Source organism: Macaca nemestrina, chromosome 8, assembly GCF_043159975.1.
Source record: "Macaca nemestrina isolate mMacNem1 chromosome 8, mMacNem.hap1, whole genome shotgun sequence".
Lineage (NCBI taxonomy): Eukaryota > Metazoa > Chordata > Mammalia > Primates > Cercopithecidae > Macaca > Macaca nemestrina.
The window spans coordinates 78,435,406-78,457,108 of record NC_092132.1 but is presented as its reverse complement, the minus strand read 5'-3'; the positions used below and the strand labels follow the sequence as shown (position 1 = coordinate 78,457,108).

Below are 21,703 nucleotides of genomic sequence, written 5' to 3'. Positions count from 1 at the left end.
TTTATTTATTTTTTGAGACAGAGTTTTCGCCCTTGTTGCCCAGGCTGGAGTGCAATGGCATGATCTCAGCTCACCACAACCTCCACCTCATAGGTTCAAGCGATTCTCCTGTCTCAGCCTCCCGAGTAGCTGGGATTATAGGCATGAGCCACTGCACCTGACCCATAATTTATTTTTTTAGCTTTGTAAAAATATTTTCTAGCACTCTCTTTTGGAAACGCCTAAAAGCAATAACAAGTAGTAACCAACACCCCTAGCATTCAGATTGTGATCTCTAAGTACCATTTCCCTCTCAAAGAAACCAGAGTTCCATGGATAAATGGTGATCCCAGATCTGGCACAGGAAATGTACACAGTGATCTCAGGACAGCTTGCCTGAAAGCAAGGAAGCTATTTAGGATGACTGGAGTTTTATCAAAAGAACACAGGAGCCTAGCTGTTGGGGCTTTTACTGAGCAAAGATTAGACGGCATGGAGAAAGTAATTATCGTAGCAGGTTAGAGCACGTCAGTATAAAGACTTTCCAATTTACTTTGCTTGTTTAGGGGAAAAAAAAACCTCATGAAATGCTGTAGAGGTTACTAGAGTAAATTTATTTGCCAAATCAATAAATTAAAAAATCAAGGATTTATCTTGCCTTTGTTGTATGAAATGTAATTTCTTTGTACCAAAGAGATAATGTTGGAAAATACTTGGTAGTGGAATCACAGTTCATAAATAGAAGAATCACAGAATGATAGAACTGGAAAATCCTTATACAACTTCTGATGAATTAATAGTTCTAGGCAAAGACCATCAGTGATTTGAAGACTTTACTGGGGCAGAAGGATCTGCTTCTAAGATGGCTCACTCATATAGTTTCTGGTAGAAAGCCTTGGTTCCTTGTGAGTGGGCCTCTTCTTAAGGGGCCTTGAGTGTCCTTACAACATGGCAACTGGCTTCCCCAGAGTGAGTGATCCAAGAGAGCTAGCAAGGAGGAAGCCTCGTTGCCTTCTCTGACTTAGTCTTAGAAGGCACATGCCATCACATCCACCATATTCCTCTCATTAGAAGGTAGTCATTAAGTCCAACCCCCATTCAAGAGAGAAGAATTAGTTCTACCTGTTTATTGGAGGGAAATAAAAGAATTTATAGACATTATGAGAGAGTGATTTCATGGCTTTACTATTTTTTTTAAAGATATTACCATTTAGAAATACTGATTTATTCCCCCCTCCACCAAAACAAAACAAAACAAAAAACTGCCTGAGAATTGCTTTAAAATACTCCAGAAAAAAAATAAAAAGTGAGGAATGAGGATAAATGAATGAAATTGGAATAGCAGAATGTTGATAAATTTTAAAGTAGGCGAATAAGGTTCTCATCTTTTGTGTACTTGTGAAATTTTTCATAATAAAAAGTTAAAAATAAAGTTGGCTGGGCACAGTGGCTCACACCTGTAATCCCAGCACTTTGGGAGGCCGAGGTGGGTGGATCACCTGAGGTCAGGAGTTCTAGACCAGCCTGGCCAACATGGTGAAACCTCATCTCTACTGAAAATACAAAAATTAGCCGGGCGTGGTGGCACGCGCCTGTAATCCCAGCTACTCTGGAGGCTGAGTCAGGAGAATTGCTTGAACCTGGGAGGCGGAGGTTGCCGTAAGCCGGAATCACGCCATTGCACTCTAGCCTGGGCAACAAGAGCAAAACTCCGTTTCAACAACAAAAATAAATAAATAAATAAAATAATACCTAAGAAAAACATTCTGAAATTCTCTTTTTAACTTATCTCATGGTTGGTAGCCATTTTATGGGATTTTTGCTTATCTTTTTGAGTTCTTATCCTGCAGCTTAAGCCTATGTCTTCTTTTTCTTTTTTCTACTTCTTTATTCTAGTGTTTGTCAACCTCTATAAGATACATCTTACATACTTGAAGGCTGATTTTAAGAATGATCTCTGCCTGTACTTTTTGTTAACATTTTATTATGAATTTAAAGATTTTTTAATAGGATACACCCAGAGGAAACCATATAAGATATATTGAAGAAACCAATATATCTTCAGTAAGCATCCACAGAACAATTTAAAGCTGCTTCCATATAGTTATTAGGTTTTCTCTGAATATCCTAAATGTAGTCATTCATTTTAGTTCTTCATGTGTTACTAAGTTCAGTTCTCAAGAAATATCTGTGTTTCAATTATAGTTTTTAATGTAAACCTCACATATGCTTTGCTACCTGGTAACATTATGAATGTCCTTGAAAGAGTTTAATAAGGCCAGGCGCCGTGGCTCAAGCCTGTAATCCCAGCACTTTGGGAGGCCGAGACGGGCGGATCACGAGGTCAGGAGATCGAGACCATCCTGGCTAACACGGTGAAACCCCATCTCTACTAAAAAATACAAAAAACTAGCCGGGCGAAGTGGCGGGCGCCTGTGGTCCCAGCTACTTGGGAGGCTGAGGCAGGAGAATGGCGTAAACCCAGGAGGCGGAGCTTGCAGTGAGCTGAGATCCGGCCACTGCACTCCAGCCTGGGCGACAGAGCCAGACTCAGTCTCAAAAAAAAAAAAAAAAAAAAAGAGTTTAATAAGATACCTACCTGAAATTCTTCAAGGAATTCTTAGACGAATAAGAAAAAAGTACCAAGTACATGCATCTGGCTCCCAAAGACCAGACCTGATTTTATATTTGTTTATATTTGTATGAAGCCATACCTTCCATTTAAGAAATGGAAATAAACCTGAAAATGACCCATCATTTTGGTGACAAATACTATACATTATACCTTTATTCAGTAGAAATCAGTTTACTAAACCAAAACTCATTATCAAGTGGAATATTTCTTACGGGTTTTTATCCAGAGATTCGCCATTTAGGAGACAGTTTCTCAAATGACATGTGTTTAATTTTTAGAGCATATTTCTTCAGAATTGGCTGGGTGCTGTGGCTCATGCCTATAATCCCAGCACTTTGGGAGGCCGAGGCAGACAGATCACGAGGTCAGGAGTTCGAGACCAGCCTGGCCAACATGGTGAAACCCCGTCTCTACTAAAAATACAAAAATTAGCCAGGTGTGGGTGCAGGCCTGTAATCCCAGCTACTTCGGAGGCTGAGGCAGGAGAATCGCTTGAACTCAGGAGGTGAAGGTTGCAGTGAGCCAAGATCACGCCACCGCACTCCAGCCTGGGTGACAGAGCAAGACTTTGTCTTAAATAAAAAAAAAAGAGTTTAGGAAAATGGCTTTTAGACCCCACAACCACTAATAATAATAACAACAAAAGTAACAGTATCTAATAATTATTAGCTATAAATAATGCTCTTACCATCTGCCAGACATCCTACTATAAACTTATATACATTATCTCATTTAATCCTATAACAGCATTATGAGTTATAAATATTGTTACTATCCACATTTTACAAGTAAAAATTTAAATCTTGGAAAAGTTCAAGGTTAGGAAATGGGAGAGACAAAGATATTTGAATAAAGTTTTCTAATTCCAAGAAAAGTGTGTAAGTGTGTATTTCAAAGTAAAGGTTTGTGCTTAATATTTATTCCTAAACTGCTATTGCATGAGCTTCAATTATCAACAAACAAAACACTTCAAAAATACTGGACAGGCTGGGCACAATGGCTCATGCCTGTAATCCCAGCACTTTGGGAGGCTGAGGACGGTGGATTGCTTGAGCCCAGGAGTTCAAGATCAGCCTGGGCAACATAGTGAGACCCTGTCTCCACAAAAAATACAAAAATTAGCCAGGCATGGTGGTGTATGCTTATAGTCCCAGCTACTCAGCAGGCTGAGACAGGACGGTTGCTTGAGCCCAGGATGCAGCGGTTGCAGTGAGCCTAGATCACACTACCGCACTTCAGCCTGGGCAACAGAACAAGACCCTGTCTCAACCAAAAAAGAAAAATTTAAAAAAAGAAAATACTGGACAATTACTTGTTACGAAAGTATGCCTGTGCATTTTTTTAAGTTTTTTGCTTGTTTGTTTTTCACAGTGGAAGTTAAACTAGAGTTTTGGTGATATTCAGTTAACCAATTAATCATTATTTCCCAGTTGCAAAGGATTTCCAGAAATCTTCATTTTTTTTAATTTGTGTGATTTTCAGTCATCAGTGTCATAGTGTTAGTTTTTATTCCTTGTCTGGTAGTACATGAGGAGTTGGACAAATCTATGTGCTTCTCCAATTTTTGTAATTAGTCTATTTAGAGTCCATAATAGGCAGTTTTTGAGAACTTTCTTTTTGGAGATAAATTGTCCGCTTAGTTTTAATTTTAGTATATAATTACATATATGTAATATGTAATATATAATTATATATTATATAAATACAATGATTCATATAATATATAATTTCTAAGTATGTATTCTTTGTGTGACAAGTAGCATGTATTTAAAAATAGCTTCTTAATCAAAATTTACTATCTTGTGCTTGTCTATTATATAACTGTTGATGATAATTGCATAGTCTGATACAAATAATCCTAATAGTTTATATTTCTCTTCCAGATTTTATTAAACAAAGAAGAGCAGGACTAAATGAATTCATTCAGAACCTTGTTAGGCATCCAGAACTTTATAACCAGTAAGTAATTTTTGTTGTGTTCTAAAGGGACACTCACACCAAACCTAAGAATACCGAATAATCCTTACATAAATTTTGTTTGTTCTATGAAACATTACTGTGCTATATATGTTTGTAAAATCTTCCTTGAGCATTTTCTCCCTGATACTCTTTCTCCCCTTTTCTCTTCATCTTATTTTCTTTTTTCCTTTTGTACTTGCATTAGTTTTATAGATTAAACTTGAAATGAATTAGCATAATAAAGCATCTTGCTAATTATTTGGTATTATATTTTATCTATACCTTCAAAAAGCATTTAAGTACCTGCTACTTGCATTGGGAATATAAAGCTAAGTGTCATCCCTACCTTCCAGAGGCGCAGGCTCCCAGTGTAGTGGGAGAGACAGGCATATATTAATAAACAAGAAATTGAAGCTGGATAATTTTTATGATACAGGTGCTAGAAGATAGCAGAGAAAGGTGTAGGCGTCTCTTCTTGAGGAGGTCAAGGAAGGCTTCCTGCAACTTAAAGGATGTGTAATCATTCGAGAAAGAAAGAGAATGCATTCCAGGCATAAAAGGATACAGAAAGCCTGAACCGTCAGGACACTTAACATTTCATGGTGACTGGAGCTGAGTAGATTTTGGGAAAGAAGACGAAGTTGAAGGAGTTGTCTGGGGTTGGGCACACGTGCCACCATTTCTGTTCCACTTGGGGCAGTGTTCTGTTGACCCACATGAGGCCTCCATTCTTTCTCAACACAGTATTCCAGCAGCCATTAAGATAAAGGCGCTTTCCCAGCCCTGTGGGTGTCTCATGCTGACAGGTTTAAACTTCTTTCTGTAGGCCAGTAGCTGCCAGCTGGGAAGGTGGAAGGTTGTATCAGAAATACCTACAAAAACACTGGTAGATCTGTGGTTTGGCTTGTGTTTTCATTTTTGAGTCTGGTGGTTGTTTTATGAGTATTCATTACATTTATTGTGTTTTGTAATTTATGTTATAATACTTGTGTGTATAAAGTTCTCTAAGAGGAAATGAAGAGGATAAATATTTGGAGAGCTTTTCCGCAGCTCACCTATCTGTAAACTAAAGGTTGCCTATGGGCAATGGTGTAAATATGACACACTTTAACAGTCTTTTCAGAACCACAACACTGAAGAACTGTATTTTTGAATAATTGTTCTAAAAATGATTATCATTTATATGGTTCTTTATAGCTCACAGAGGCCTTCTACTATTCTGAACAGGCCCTCTGACCTGCTTTTTAAATTTACTTAATTGAATTTACTAAATTACTAAAATGCTAAAACTGGATTTCCTCTGACAAGGTCTTCTGGTCAGGGATTTCCCCTGATGCTCCCAGGTAGGGCAAGGGTCAAGCAGGTCTCACAGCTGTGGTCACACCAGCATTAGGCAGTGCAGTAAGAACAGATATCCTCTGGCAGGTGGCAGAAGGGCATGAAATTTGGTAGGATACCTGAACTCACAGTTCCCTTGTCTAGTCTGTTCCTCAGTAAAAAGTCTTTTTATTTGGCTTTTTATTTAATTATTTTCTTAAACGTTATGCCTTTTCCTGGGGATATGCGCTATGCTACCTTCACCTTAGACCCACCCTTCTAATCTCTAATTATTGCTATATACACTGGAGATTACTTTGAATTGGCATATTACTGGCTTGTGTGAAATGTAAGTCATGCATTCAAAGCTTGAATTTGTCTCTTCCTTTGACAGAGCTGGCATGGAATAAGTATGCAATAAATGGTAGTGGTTATTACTTCTCCTAGTATTTTAAGTTATTCAGAACCCCTAAGACTATATAATAAATACTAAGTATTCATTCTGAATCTTGACATGCAGTATTATAAGTATGTTATATTTTGCATTAAAATTCAACTAAAAGCAATTGGATTATTTTAAATTGCCAGTTTCCAAAACCTTATACTGTGAAATACACAATTCTTAAGTATACAATTCAATGGAGTTTGAAATATATATACACCCTGTAACCATCACCATTCCATTCATGATAAAAGATATTTCCAGCACCCCAAAAATAGCCAAGAGTCTTTTAAACTGGTGTTTTTTTTTTGTTTTTTTGTTTTTTGTTTTTTTTAAAGGAGTCTCACTCTGTCACCCAGGCTGGAATGCAGTGGTGTGATCTCAGCTCACTGCAAACTCCACCTCCTGGGTTCACACCATTCTTCTGCCTCAGCCTCCCCAGTAGCTGGGACTACAGGGTGTGCTACCACGCCTGGCTAATTTTTTTTTTTTTTTTTTTTTTTTTAGTAGAAACGGGGTTTCACAGTGTTAGGATGGTCTCAATCTCCTGACCTCGTGATCTGCCCACCTCAGCCTCCCAAAGTGGTGGGATTACAGGTGTGATAAGCTTAATTTTTTAACTGACATTATCTTTTTAGCAAAATGTGACGTTTCCTTTTTTCTTTTTGAGGCAGAGTCTTGCTCTGTCACCCAGGCTGCAGTGCAGTGGCAGAATCTCAGCTCACTGCAATCTCTGCCTCCCAGGTTCAAGCGATTCTTCTGCCTCACCCTCCCAAGTAGCTGGGATTACAGGTGTGTGCCACCACACCCAGCTAATTTTTGTATTTTTAATAGAGACAGTATTTCACCATGTTGGTCAGGTTGGTCTCAATCTCCTGACTTCGTGATCTGCCTGCCTCAGCCTCCCAATGTGCTGGGATTACAGGCATGAGCCACTGCACCTGGCCCACATTTCCTATTTTCTAGATCTTTTCTGTTGTTAACAGAACTTTTAATTTTCATGCTCTTCATTTGAACATCAAGCTGTTCTTTTTTTTTTTTTTTTTTTTTTTTTTTTTTTGAGGCGGAGTCTCGCTCTGTCACCCAGGCTGGAGTGCAGTGGCCAGATCTCGGCTCACTGCAAGCTCCGCCTCCCGGATTTACGCCATTCTCCTGCCTCAGCCTCCCGAGTAGCTGGGACTACAGGCGCCCGCCACCTCGCCCGGCTAGTTTTTGTATTTTTTAGTAGAGACGGGGTTTCACTGTGTTAGCCAGGATGGTCTCGATCTCCTGACCTCGTGATCTGCCCATCTCGGCCTCCCAAAGTGCTGGGATTACAGGCTTGAGCCACCGCGCCCGGCCAAGCTGTTCTTAAAATAGTAGAAATTTAAGAGAGCAAGAAGAGAAGCCAGTCAGCAAGTGTATCTTGAGCCCCTCCTGTGTACCTGTTATTACTGTTAAGGAAATGTACTTTATTTTTTATTTTTATTTTTTACGTTTTTGAGACAGCGTCTTGCTCTGTCACCCAGGCTGGAGTGCAGTGGTGTGATCTCAGCTCACTGCAACCTCCACTCCCCGGGCTGAAGCAATTCTCTCACCTCAGCCTCCTGAGTAGCTGGAATTACAGGTGTGCGCCCCCACACCCAGCTAATTTTTGTATTTTTAGTAGAGATGGGGTTTCATCAACAGGCCAGGCTGGGTTGGAACTCCTAACCTCAGATGATCTGCCTCCCAAAGTGCTGGGATTACAGGCATGAGCCACTGTGCCCAGCAGGAAATACACTTTAAAAATAGCTTTTCTTCTGGCCAGGCACAGTGGCTCATGCCTGTAACCTCAACACTTTGGGAGGCCAAGGCAGGTGGATCATGAGGTCAAGAGATTGAGATCATCCTGGCCAATGTGGTGTCACCCATCTCTACTAAAAGTACAAAAATTAGCCGGGCGTGGTGGCGCGTGCCTGTGGTCCCAGCTACTTGGGAGGCTGAGGCTGGAGAATCGCCTGAACCTGGGAGGCAGAGGTTGCAGTGAGCCGAGATCATGCCACTGTACTCCAGCCTGGCGACAGAGCAAGACTCATCTCAAAAAAAAAAAAAAAAAAAAAACCAAAAAAAACTTTTGTTCAGTAGAGAGAAAAGCTTTTTTTTTTTTTTTTTTTTTTTTTTTTTTAAATGGAATTTCACTCTGTCGCCCAGGCTGGTGTAGAGTGGCATGATCTCTGCTTACTACAGCCTCTGCCTCCCAGGTTCAGGCAGTTTTCCTGCCTCAGCCTCCCAAGTAGCTAGGACCACAGCGTGTGCCAGCACACCCGCTAATTTTTGTATTTTTAATGGAGACGGGGTTTCCCCATGTTAGCCAGGCTGGTTTCGACCTCCTGACCTCAAGTTATCTCCCGTCTCGGCCTCCTGAAGTGCTGGGATTGTAGGTGTGAGCCACCACGCCCGGCCTGAAAAGCTGATTTTTAAGATGACTTTATTAAAAACATTTTAAAATCATTTTCAAACTAGAATAAAATGTTAGTATTTCTCTCATCTCTGGATGAAAAAGGGTTTTCTGAGCATATTGTCAGTGCATGACATTATCACTGAGTAAAACAATGAAAAATTTGACTAATAAAAACTTTGCGCACCGTGGCTCATGCCTATACTCCCAGCACTCTGGGAGGCCAAGGCAGGCAGATCACTTGAGTCCAGGAGTTCAAGACCAACCCATGCAGCATGCCAAACCCTCTCTACAGAAAAGATGCAAAAAATCAGCCTGTCATGGTGGCATGTGCTGGTAGTCTCAGCTGCTCAGGAGGCTGAGGTAGTAAGGTAGGAGGATCACCCGAGCCCAGGAGATCCAGGCTGCAGTGAGCCGTGATTATCCCACTGCAGTCCAACCTGGGTGGCAGAGTGAGACCCATCTCTAAAACAGCAAAAGCAAAAAAACAAAGCAAAACTTTTGAACCCGCAAATCATAAGTAAGTAAAATTGAAAACCAAAAATACAGAAAAAGCTTTCCATGATAAAGGACGATAGATAAATACATTTAACATAGAAAGAGCCCATGCAAACACTTAAGACACCAAAAAAAAAAAAAAAAAAAAAAAAAAAAACCAGGACAAAGCACATTGAATGGTTCACAAAGAAGGACACAGAAATGGCTTATTGTCAGAGAAACTAAACATTTCCTTATGTATTTAAGAAATGAAATGGAAGCAGAAATACCTTATTTTAATTTTATTGAGTATAACAAAGAGAAAAGTGCCCAGATCAGGACTGTATAGCTCAATAAATTATGAGAAATAAACAAAACTGAATTATATCATCCCCCCAGGCCAAAAAAGAAAATATTATGAACACCCCTGAGATCTCTTACACATCCTCTTTCAGTCTCTCTTTCTTTCTTCCTTCCCAAAGGTAACTATCAGCCTAACTTTTAACAAAATAGACTAGTGTGTTCCCTGTTTTTGAGCTTTATATAAATGGAATCATACAATATGTGTTCTCTGTCTGGCTTATTTCCCAGCAATGTGAGAGTCATCCATGTTGTTGCATGTAGCTATAGTTTGTTCATTTCCATTGTTGTATAATGTTCCATTGTATGAGTATACCACAGTTGATTCATTCTACTGTTGATGGGCATTTGAGATACTAATATTCCTATTTTCTGACTATTATAAATAATACTGCCATTAACATACCTTTTGGTGCACATGTGCCAACATTTCTGATGTATCTTGGAGTAGAACTTGTGGGTTGTAGAGTATGTATATGTTTAACTTTAGTGGATAATGCAAAATAGTTTTGCAAAGTGATTTACCCGTTGTACATTTTCCATGAGCATATGAAATCATGTTGCTTACCTCATTAACACTTAGTATTGTTAGTCTTCCATTTTAGCCATTCTGGTGAGTGGGTAATGGTATCTTACTGTTGCTTTAATTTTGCATTTCACTTTTTACTGAAAGTGATACTGAGTAGTTCCTCTTTAAAATACAGTTTTGCACATCAAATTATCCAAGATGTTAATATAAAATGTAACATTTAATGCAAATCAAGCCTGAGAGTCTTCAGGATGTTCATATACTGCTAGAAGAGTATAAATTGGTACAACTGCTCTGGAAATCAGTCTTACAAACTGTATTTGTTTAATACTGTAAAATGGTTTATAATTCAGACGAGTAATTTTATTTTTAAAAATCTATTCTGAAAGTCGTAGAGTTCTGATACTATGCACAAAGATTGTCAACTGCAGCATTGTTTATGGTAATGAAAAGTTAGAAGTCATACCCTCAAGTGGAAGAATCATTGAGTAATTTTTAGTACATTCATGTTATATATCATGCATCTATCAAAAGTGATTGTTTACAAAGTTTTTAACAAAACAGGGAAATGTTTATGATGTAATTTTAAAGTGAAATTTTAAATATATTATGATCTTAAATGTGCAGAGAAAAAGACTGAAATAAAATATGCCAAAATGTTAACAGTAGTTGCTTCTATGTGGTAAGACTGAAAATCCCCACCCCTACATTTTATAAACCTTTTTTATTAAGTTAAAAATTCACCATTTGAATTATTCTAAAGTGTATAATTCAGTAGTTTTTTGGTTTTTGGTTTTTTTTGAGACAGAGTTTTGCTCTGTCACCCAGGCTGGAGTGCAATGGTGCCATCTCGGCTCACTGCAACCTCCACCTCCCAGGTTCAAGAGATTCTCCTGCCTCAGTCTCCTGAGTAGCTGGGACTACAGGTGCGTGCCACCACACCTGGCAATTTTTTGTCTTTTCAGTAGACACAGGATTTCCCTATGTTGGCCAGGCTAGTCTTGAACTCCTTACCTCTTGATCCGCCTGCCTTGGCCTCCCAAAGTGCTGGAATTACAGGTGTGAGCCACTGCACCCAGCCCAGTAGTTTTTAGTATGTTCATGATGCTTTACAACCGTCATCACTAATTCTATCACCTCAAAGCTAATCTAACATTTTCATCCCCCTAAAAAAGAAACTTTACCTCCAAATTCTGTCTTCCCCCAACCCTTGGCAACCACTACTCTACTTTCTGTCTGTACAGATTTGCCTATTAAAATGAAAGTATATAGTAGGTGACTTTTTCTTTTTGCCTTTGTTCATTTAGCATAATATTTGTGAGATTCATTCATGTTACAGCATGTATTAGTGCTCTCCATTCCTTTTTATGGCTGTATAATATCCCCTTGTATGGATAACACCACATTTTGTTTATTCGTTCATCCATTGGTGGACATTTGGGATATTTCCACTTTTTGGCTGAATAATGCTGCTGTGAGAAATCATGTATGAGTTTTTATGTGAACGTATGTTTTTATTTCTCTTGGGTCTTTGCCTAGGTTTGGAATTGCTGAGTCATAAGGTAACTCTGTGTTTAACTTTACAAGCAACTGCCAAACTGTTTTCCACAGTGGCTGTACCATTTTACATTTACACCAGCCCAATTCTTTTTTTTTTTTTTTTTTTTTTTTTTTTTTTTTTTTTTTGAGGCGGAGTCTCGCTCTGTCGCCCAGGCTGGAGTGCAGTGGCGCGATCTCGGCTCACTGCAAGCTCCGCCTCCCGGGTTCCTGCCATTCTCCTGCCTCAGCCTCCCGAGTAGCTGGGACCACAGGCGCCGCCACCACGCCCGGCTAATTTTTTTGTATTTTTAGTGGAGACGGGGTTTCATTGTGTTAGCCAGGATGGTCTCGATCTCCTGACCTCGTGATCCGCCCGTCTCGGCCTCCCAAAGTGCTGGGATTACAGGCTTGAGCCACCGCGCCCGGCCCCAATTCTTTTTCTTTTTCTTTTTTTCCTATTTTGTTTATTTATTTTTAGAGCCAAGTTCTTGCTTTGTCACCCATGCTGGAATGGGGTGGTGCAATCTTGGTTCACTGCAGCCTCAGCCTCCAGGGCTCGAGTAATCCTCCTGCCTTAGCCTTCTGAGTAGCTAGGATGACAAGTGCACACCATCATGCCTGGGTTTTTTTGTTTTTATTTTTTGTGGAGACAGAGTCTTGCCATGTTGCCCAGGCTGGTATCCAACTCCTGGCCTCAAATTATCCTTCTGCTTCAGCCTCACAGAGCATTGGGATTACACGCATGAGCCACCACTCCTGGCTAAGGCCTCCTCTTTTTAAAAATAATTTTTCAAATTTCGAGTTTCCTACAAATAATATGTATTATTTGATTAAATAATTAAGGACAGACTGGGGAGAAGGTGCCAGGTATGGAGATTTAATTATTCCCCACAGTTGTCATGAGTCCATATGTGGGCCATTTCTAATTTTAGTCCATTTTTTTCTCTTCATCCTTCATCTTCATAGCCATTTCCTCATCCCCCCGTTGACACCCATTTTAATGTGTTTGATATTTGTCCTTATATATCTGTGTATCTTCGGTAAACAGACTGATGTTTTGTGTCTGTGAGTATTTAATATATATATATAAATGGTACTGTGCTATAGTTTCTTGCTTCTGACTGTTGACTGGTATTCCCTGTAGGCAGTTACCATAGTTGACTTACTCATTTGCCTGGTGATAAATGCCTATTTTGCTTCTAACTTCCTGTTACAGAAAATGCTGCAATGAACATTATAATTACATGCCTTTCACTGGACCTGCACATAATTTTTTCTATGGTTTACCACAAAAATTAGAATTTCTGGGCCCAGGGAAAATGCATACACAGTTTTACCAAGTGTTGCCAGATTGCTTTTTCAGAAAAGTTGCTTCATTCTGCATTGTCACCAACAATATTTGAGCATTTCTCTTACCCTATTTTTTTTTTTTTAACCAACTTTTGGTATTATCTGTCTTTCTAACCTTTGCCAGATAATGGACATAACATGATGTCTCATTATCATTTTAACTTATATTTCTGGCCGGGCGCGGTGGCTCAAGCCTGTAATCCCAGCACTTTGGGAGGCCGAGACGGGCGGATCACGAGGTCAGGAGATCGAGACCATCCTGGCTAATACGGTGAAACCCCGTCTCTACTAAAAATACAAAAAACTAGCCGGGCGAGGTGGCGGGCGCCTGTGGTCCCAGCTACTCGGGAGGCTGAGGCAGGAGAATGGCGTGAACCCGGGAGGTGGAGCTTGCAGTGAGCTGAGGTCCGGCCACTGCACTCCAGTCCGGCGACAGAGCAAGACTCCGTCTCAAAAAAAAAAAAAAAAAAACTTATATTTCTTTGATTACTAGTGAAGTTAGCCATCTTCACAAATTTGCTTGTCATTTGGGTTTTCTTTTCCATATACTTCCTGTTTATATGTTTGCCCATTTGTCTGTTTCTCTATTTTTAAAAAATTAATTTGCTTATTATATTTATAATAATGAATATTAATGGATTCTGTTTGACTTTCTTACTGTAAATGCTAATATAGTTATTTCTATTTTGATTTTCCTTTTAAAGGGGAGAAATGCTGTAGAAATGCTTTTGAAGTTATAATAAAGTTAATTTTTGTTTTTAGTCCAGATGTCAGAGCATTCCTTCAAATGGACAGTCCAAAACACCAGTCAGATCCATCTGAAGATGAGGATGAAAGAAGTTCTCAGAAGGTATTAAGAGGAATTTTCTTTCTTAATAGAAAAAGTACCATTCCCCAAAGATGAAATTAGTGGCTTTAGGACACTTACTTCAAATGAAGTAATTTCATCCATAGTAGTTTCTACTATGTAGAACGCATAAAAACAAATGCACATATCTCTTACAGATGAGTATTTCTTTTTTCTTTTGAGATGGAGTCTCACTCTGTCACCCAGGCTGTAGTGCCGTGGCGCAATCTCAGCTCACTGCAACCTCCACCTCCCGGGTTCAAGTGATTCTCCTGGCTTAGATTCCCCAGTAGCTGGGATTACAGGTGCCTACCACCATGCCTGCCTAATTTTTGCATTTAGTAGAGATGGGATTTCACCATATTGGTCAGGCTGGTTTCGAACTCCTGACCTCAAATGATCCACCTGCCTCGGCCTCTCAAAATGCTGGGATTATAGGCATGAGCCACTGCGCCCAGGCCACAGATCACTATTTCTTACAAAACATATAGAATGAGTACTTTTTATACTAAAAAGTAATATAGGTTAATCAGACAAATTTGAAAATAGTAGGTAAAAAGAAAAGTATTACCCATATTATTGCACCCACACCTAGAAATTTTTAACATTCTGGTAATTTTCTTTCCAATGTTCTCTAATGTATAGGGTTTTTAAATTACCTGATTTTAATTATGCAGTGTATACAATTTTATATTCTACTTTCTTCACTTTATGTCTTATTTTATCGTTATTGCCACACTTGAAACTATTTTGAATTTTGGCCAACAGAAAAGGCCTTCTCAACCACATTACATCCGACTTCCTCTGCATTGTCAGGATTTTCTATACAGAACAGTCAGTACACACATACCAGTTGGCATCAACTAACTTTTATTTCTGTGATGTATGTACATAACCAATATGTGTTCCTAACAGAAGGAAGCTTTGTTTTGTTTTTTGTTTGTTCGTTTGTTTGAGATGGAGTCTCGCACTGTTGCCCAGGCCGGAGTCATTGGCACGATCTTGGCTCACTGCATCCTCCGCCTCCCGGGTTCAAGCGATTCTCCTGCCTCAGCCTCCCTAGTAGCTGGGACTACAGGTGCCTGCCACCACACCCGGCTAATTTTTGTATTTTTAGTAGAGATGGGGTTTCACCATATTGGCCAGGCTGCTCGAACTCCAGACCTCCTGATCCCCCTGCCTTGGCCTCTCAAAGTGCTGGGATTGTAGGCGTGAGCCACCACGCTTGGCCAGTGTTGTTTTTAAAACTAAATCGTGATGGCAATAAGTAAAATAGGCTTGTGCCTTATTACGAAGATGTTTTCAACATTTACCTTAGTTGTATGGGAGAGGTAAATTGTAATAATTTAACTCAAAGTATTACTCTGTAGCAATTAAATTATTATAAAGGTTATATAAATATATTTACATAATTCAAACTTTTAAACAACTATTATTAAATATGTACATGAAAATCAGAGATGATGGGTTGAAACACAGTTTTTCTTTATAATGCCTGTTAATTCTGTTATGGCTCTGTTTTTGTGATTTAAAAGATAACATGGTGCATTGGAATATTAGTGTCCTAGGGCTGAAATCTTCATTTTGAAAAAAGACATACTCCTTTTTTGTGACTGCTGGAAAGTAGTAATTTTCCTTCTCAGATACCCCAAGATTTTCAGTTACGAGAACAAATCTAACTTTTACATCTGTGACATGGTTGCTCCTAGGACAATGTAAAAAACTTAAAAAAAAAAAAATCTCTGTAGCTGGTCAAAAGAGAAACAACAAACCGGGAAAACATTCGTAATAAATAAGGCATAACAAGAAATAACGTCTGTATGAAAAGCTCATACAAATGGGTTTTTTAAAAGAATGATACTTAACACTATAGTAGATAAAAGGAAATGGGGCGTGAAGGAATACTCTTAGTAAAAAAACATAGAGGAAAATGTTCAACGTTGATGCTATTAGCAAATGAAAATCTTAGAGAGATTTTTATTGCTCAAATCAATAAAAATGTAAATAAAATATTGCAGAACTGATAACAGTAAGGTAAAACGAGCACCCTTGGTCATCATTGGTGTCATAATTTTCTGCAACTCCTTTGGAAAACAATTCACATCAGGAATTGATGCAAATGAAATATTCCACACAGAAAAAAGCAAAAGATGTTCATTTCTGTATGATCTACTAAAAACAGTATTAGAATCAACCTAAATATTTACCAGTCACTTAGTGTTTGTCCATATATGTTATGCATTTTATTTTTGAAGATCAGATTTTAAGCTTCGATATATTAAGCGAAATCAGTATTTAAAATGTATATGCGGCCGGGCGCGGTGGCTCAAGCCTGTAATCCTAGCACTTTGGGAGGCCGAGGCAGGCGGATCACGAGGTCAGGAGATCGAGACCATCCTGGCTAACACGGTGAAACCCCGTCTCTACTAAAAAATACAAAAAACTAGCCGGGTGAGGTGGCGGGCGCCTGTAGTCCCAGCTACTCGGGAGGCTGAGGCAGGAGAACGGCGTAAACCCAGGAGGCAGAGCTTGCAGTGAGCTGAGATCCGGCCACTGCACTCCAGCCGGGGCGACAGAGCGAGACTGTCTCAAAAAATAAATAAATAAATAAATAAATAAATAAATAAATATGTATATGCATATTCACACAGTATGATTTACAGTCAGTTTTTTAAAAATATGCAAATACTATATGAAAGTAGTGTAAATATTTGCAAAATTATATATTGATAAGGTTATGGATTTTTAAAAATGCTTTTCCTAATATTTTTGACACTTTCCAGCTATTAGTATTTTTAATTGAAAAATGAATGTATTCAAGTAATGTTTTAAAGATTAAAATCTATGTAATCATGATTTTTCGTGTTTTGCTTGCTACTCATGTGAGACTGGGTAGGTTTAGGTTATTTGAAGACTATCTTGCCTTGCAGTGGAAGACAACTGCAGACAACTTGAAGACAGAACCAAGCTGAGAGATTTCTGGGTTCTGCCACTGTTGGCTTTAAATCTGAGTTTTGTTCCTTTTTTTCTTTTTCCATCCATAATGTCTGAAACTGCCACTAGAATCCCTTGAGGTTTTAAAATACTGATAAAAAGAATCTCTTTTAAAAAAAGGAAAAAGCCATACTTTGTCATATAATTGTAACTATTTATTAAGGATTTTTTTTTTTTTTTTTTTTTTTTTTTTTTGAGACGGAGTCTCGTCCTGTCGCCCAGGCTGGAGGGCAGTGGCAGGATCTCGGCTCACTGCAAGCTCCACCTCCCGGGTTCACACCATTCTTCTGCCTCAGCCTCTCGAGTAGCTGGGATTACAGTCGCCCACCTCCACGCCCTGCTAATTTTTTGTATTTTTAGTAGAGACAGGGTTTCACCGTGTTAGCCAGGATGATCTCAATCTCCTGACCTTGTGATCCGCCGGCCTTGGCCTCCCAAAGTGCTGGGATTACAGGCGTGAGCCACCGTGCCTGGCCTATGAAGGACTTTTAAGTGAATAATTAAGTGAAGCTCCTAGCTGGAATATTTTAGAGGGCGTCTGGACCTACCCCCTTATTGATACAGAGAAAAATAGAGGCCAAGGGAAGTCAAGAAACTTAAATGATCTCAATTAGTATTCATTCTGTTAAGAAATTATACCTCACCCTCAATTTAGTGACTGGATATTGTTTTCAGAAATAGTAAGTACAGTTGTCTAATTATATAGTCTAATAATTTTCATCATTTCAGAAATGTGCTCCATTAGGGAAATCCTTGCCTAAATAATAAAATCTAATTACATATTAACATATTAACATACTTCAGGGGACAAGTTGTTCATGTTGTTTAATCTGCACTATATTTAATCCTCTTCCTTCTTTTTTTTTTTGAGATGGAGTCTCTCTGTTGCCCATGCTGAGTACAGTGGTGCAATCTTGGCTCACTGCAACCTCCTCCTCCTGGGTTCAAGCGATTCTCCTGCCTCAGCCTCCCAAGTAGCTGGGTCTACAGGTGTGCACCACCATACCCAGCTAATTTTTGTATTTTTAGTAGAGATGGGGTTTCACCAGGTTAGCCAGGCTGGTCTCGAACTCCTGACCTTGTGATCTGCCTGCCTCGGCCTCCCAAATTGCTGGGATTACAGGCGTGAGCCACTGCACCCAGCCTTCCTTCATCTTTATGAGAAAAATGTATTGAATGGAAAATTAAACCAGTTATCTGCACATTCATTAAAAGAATAAGTGTATTAAAGTTACAACTCAGTTTGAATTACATTGTAAGAGTCAAAGGAACACTGAAGTATTTATTTTTTTCTTCCGTTTTTAGTATTTATTTGTTTGATTATTTTATAGCAGTTTCTTAGTAGAAAGGAACACTGTAATATTTAAACATTAAAGACTACTCCTATGTTAAAACTACGCCACAACAGGACTAATCTCATTTAATGAATTTTTTATGTATAGGTGTAACAATAGGAAATAAATTTGAATTGTAACTACAATGCTGGTGCCAATGTTGTTTTTTCATAAGAAACTTATTTATTTTATTTATTTATTTTTTTGAGACAGAATCTCACTGTGTCGCCCACAGTGGAGTGCAGTGCTGCTATCTCAGCTCACTGCAACCTCCACCTCATGGGTTCAAGGGATTCTCTTGCCTCAGCCTTCCTAGTAGCTGGGATTCCAGGTGCTCATCACCACGCCAGCTAATTTTTGTATTTTTGGTAGAGACAGGGTTTCACCATGTTGGCCAGGCTGATCTCGAACTCCTGACCTCAGATGATCCACTCGCCTCAGCCTCCCAAAGTGCTGGGATTACAGGCATGAGCCACCGCTCCCACTCAGAAACTTAAGAACTTTTGAAGGATGAGATTATTTGCCCTTTATTTGAAAAAATAGTTTATATTCTAGAGATTATAAATTTGGAATGAATTGAAGTACAAATATATATTACATGTGTCCAAAATAAGAGGTTTGATAAGATAAAATTTTCTTGGCCGGGTGCAGTGGCTCATGCCTGTAATCCCAGTACTTTGGGAAACTGAGGTGGGCGAATCACCTGAGGTCAGGAGTTTGAGACCAGCCTGGTCAACATGGCGAAACCCTATATGTACTAAAAATACAAAAATTAGCCAGGCGTGGTGGCGTGTGCCTATAATCCCAGCTACTTGGGAGGCTGAGGCAGGAGAATCGTTTGAACCCACGAGGTGGAGGTTGCAGTGAGTGAAGATGGGGCCACTATACTCTGGCCTGGGCAACAAGAGTGAAACTCCATCTCAAAAAAAAAAAAAAAAAAAGATTCGTTTTGATTAGAGAAGTTTTTAAAAGCTTTTTTATATTTATAGCTTATATGAAGTATAATTACATAGAACCCTCATAAACGTATACATTTTTGAAACATTTATAACTGATTTAATTATCTGAATGTATAAAGAGTTTTAAAGTTTATTTATGTGAAGCAGAATTTACTTACACTTGGCTTTTATAAAAAATGCTCACTCTGATAGGATCACTAGATTAATCTTCTGGGATTTTTGAGTTAAAATTTTAGCTAATTATTAGTGAACTAGAATCTTTTATTACTTAAATTTCTTTATAGCATACTAGGTAAATAAAGATTTGCTTCTAAATTAATACCAGGGCTTAAGCTTACTGTGTTAACTGTTGCAAAGAGAAAAGCCTATATAAAATGTTGGCGCTACCACAGTGCTAGAATTAGAAAGAAAAGGCCGGGTGCGGCGGCTCACGCCTGTAATCCCAGCACTTTAGGAGGCTGAGGTGGGCGGATCACAAGGTTAGGAGATAGAGACCATCCTGGCTAACACAGTAAAACCCTGTCTCTACTAAAAATACAAAAAAATTAGCTGGGCATAGTTACCTGTAGTCCCAGCTATTCAGGAGGCTGAGGCAGGAGAATGGCATGAACCCAGGAGGCAGAGCTTGCAGTGAGCCGAGATTGCGCCACTGCACTCCAGCCTGGGCAACAAGCTTGAGATTCTGTCTCAAAAAACGAAAAGAAAAGCACTGCTTTCTGTGTTTGCTTTGTCTGTATTTACCTGCCATCAAATTAAAACTGAAAACCCGGCATTTACGATCATCATTGTCATCATCCTATCATTTCTTTGATAAACTATTTGAAAACTTGAAAAGCCATTTTTAACCAGTTTTTTAAAAAGTGATCCCTCTTAAATTGCGGTTTCAATACCCACCTCCTCCAAGGAGCTTTCCTCAGTTTATTTCATTCATTTGCCAACTTAGAGCTTGATTTCTGGCTTATGTTTTTTCTTACAACAGTTCTTGAAAATTACCATGAGAAAAATGATTATGTTTTTGTCAAATTATGTGTATTTCCAAGTTAAGTCTATACCCTTACTGAGAATCAGGACCTTGGGTTTCTTTAACATGGCAACAAACCAAATATTTGTGGTACAGTTATAAATATTTTATTTCAAAACATTAATTAATTTTTGATGCTCCAATAAGAATGTTGTTTTTTTCCCCCCATCTTAACAGCTACACTCTACCTCACAGAACATCAACCTGGGACCATCTGGAAATCCTCAGTATGTTTAATTTGTTCCAAACAATTTTTTAACTGAATTTTAGGAAGATCTTTTTTGAGAGTATGCAGATATGTATAATTACACTAATTTAACTGGAGGCCTTTGAAATATAACCATAGTTACAGTGAATACAGTGCTATCGTATGCTTGACTGATTTACTGCTCCAGCTTTTCATTGCTTTAGGAGAGCCCTAAGGAACTTTTAATCCACAAATTGTTAATTGGGTTCTGCTGTTTTATCATCAGTTTTCTGGGGTGTGTGTGTGTGTGTGTGTGTGTGTGTGTAAAATCAGTAGACCATATTTCCCAAGGGACCATAAGGACCATAAGTCCTATCAGGTCCCCTGAGAAAAAGCACCCTTGCAGGCCTAATTGACATTCTGCTGGTGTTTGGTGTAATTGGTGCACTTCTGTTGTTAGCCAGCTTGTTCCAGAGGAGTCATAATAGACATTAGAATATTAAAGGCTATTAAACTTTGTTTACCCAATTTCTCCCCATATGCCCAGACTTAATTGATTAGTAGTGTCTGCCATGGGTTCGAAGAGGAATGTGGTCTTGCTGCCCTTACTTACTTAATTATCCTTACAGGCATATTACATTTATTCTGAAGTGTTTTTTCATTGTAGGCTTTTCCTACCCTTTCTCTACCCTTTTGCTCTACTTGGAGAATGATTATAGGCAGATGGGAGAAGTGGTCCAAGGACTGTGTCCTGGGACACTTCAACATTATGAGGTCAGGAAAGTATTGCTTACAGAGACTGAGAAAGAGCAGTCAGTAAGATGAGAGAAAAACCAGGAATATGGTTGCCTGAGGTCAGGGGAAGAGTGCCTGAAAGAGGAGGGAGTAATTAACTCTGTTAATGTTGCTGATAGGGCAAGTAATACGAAGATTGAAAATTGACCACTGGATTTCATAAAGTCATTGGTGACTTTTAATGAGCAGTTTCAGTGATGTGGTAGTTGGTATAAGACTGTGATCAGAAAGGGTTCACTAGAGAACTAGAGGAGAGGACAGCAGGTAGAGACAAGGAGTTTTCAAAACTTAGCTTGAAGAGTTTTTGCTTCAAAGGAAAGCAGATAAATAGGATGCTAACTGGAAGTTTGGTTTTAAGCATTCTTTTCTGTTGTTCATAGCATTGAACAAAAATGGCAGCATAAAAAGTGGAAGTTTTTTTTTTTCTTTTTTTTTTGAGACGGAGTCTTGCTCTGTCGCCTAGACTGGAGTGCAATGGTGCGATCTCCGCTCACTGCAGCCTCTGCCTCCCAGGTTCTCCTGCCTCAGCCTCCTGAATACCTGGGATTACAGGCACCCAC

At 39.0% G+C, this 21,703-nt stretch overlaps 1 protein-coding gene and 1 long non-coding RNA gene across 15 annotated transcripts in view; one reads left to right on the top strand and one right to left on the bottom strand.

Moving 5' to 3' along the window:
• LOC105482180 (uncharacterized) overlaps positions 1-21,703 on the bottom strand; it is an 85,941-nt gene that overhangs the window by 15,115 nt on the left and 49,123 nt on the right. The window lies entirely within an intron of this gene.
• The window catches only part of LOC105482178 (serum/glucocorticoid regulated kinase family member 3), a 195,047-nt gene that overhangs the window by 139,018 nt on the left and 34,326 nt on the right, over positions 1-21,703 (top strand). For all 14 annotated transcript variants that reach the window (XM_011742160.3, XM_011742165.2, XM_011742161.3 and 11 more), the window contains 3 exons: positions 4,498-4,573; positions 13,769-13,856; positions 20,339-20,388. In XM_011742160.3, coding sequence (XP_011740462.1) covers positions 4,498-4,573; positions 13,769-13,856; positions 20,339-20,388 — 214 coding nt within the window. The remainder of the gene's footprint in view (positions 1-4,497; positions 4,574-13,768; positions 13,857-20,338; positions 20,389-21,703) is intronic.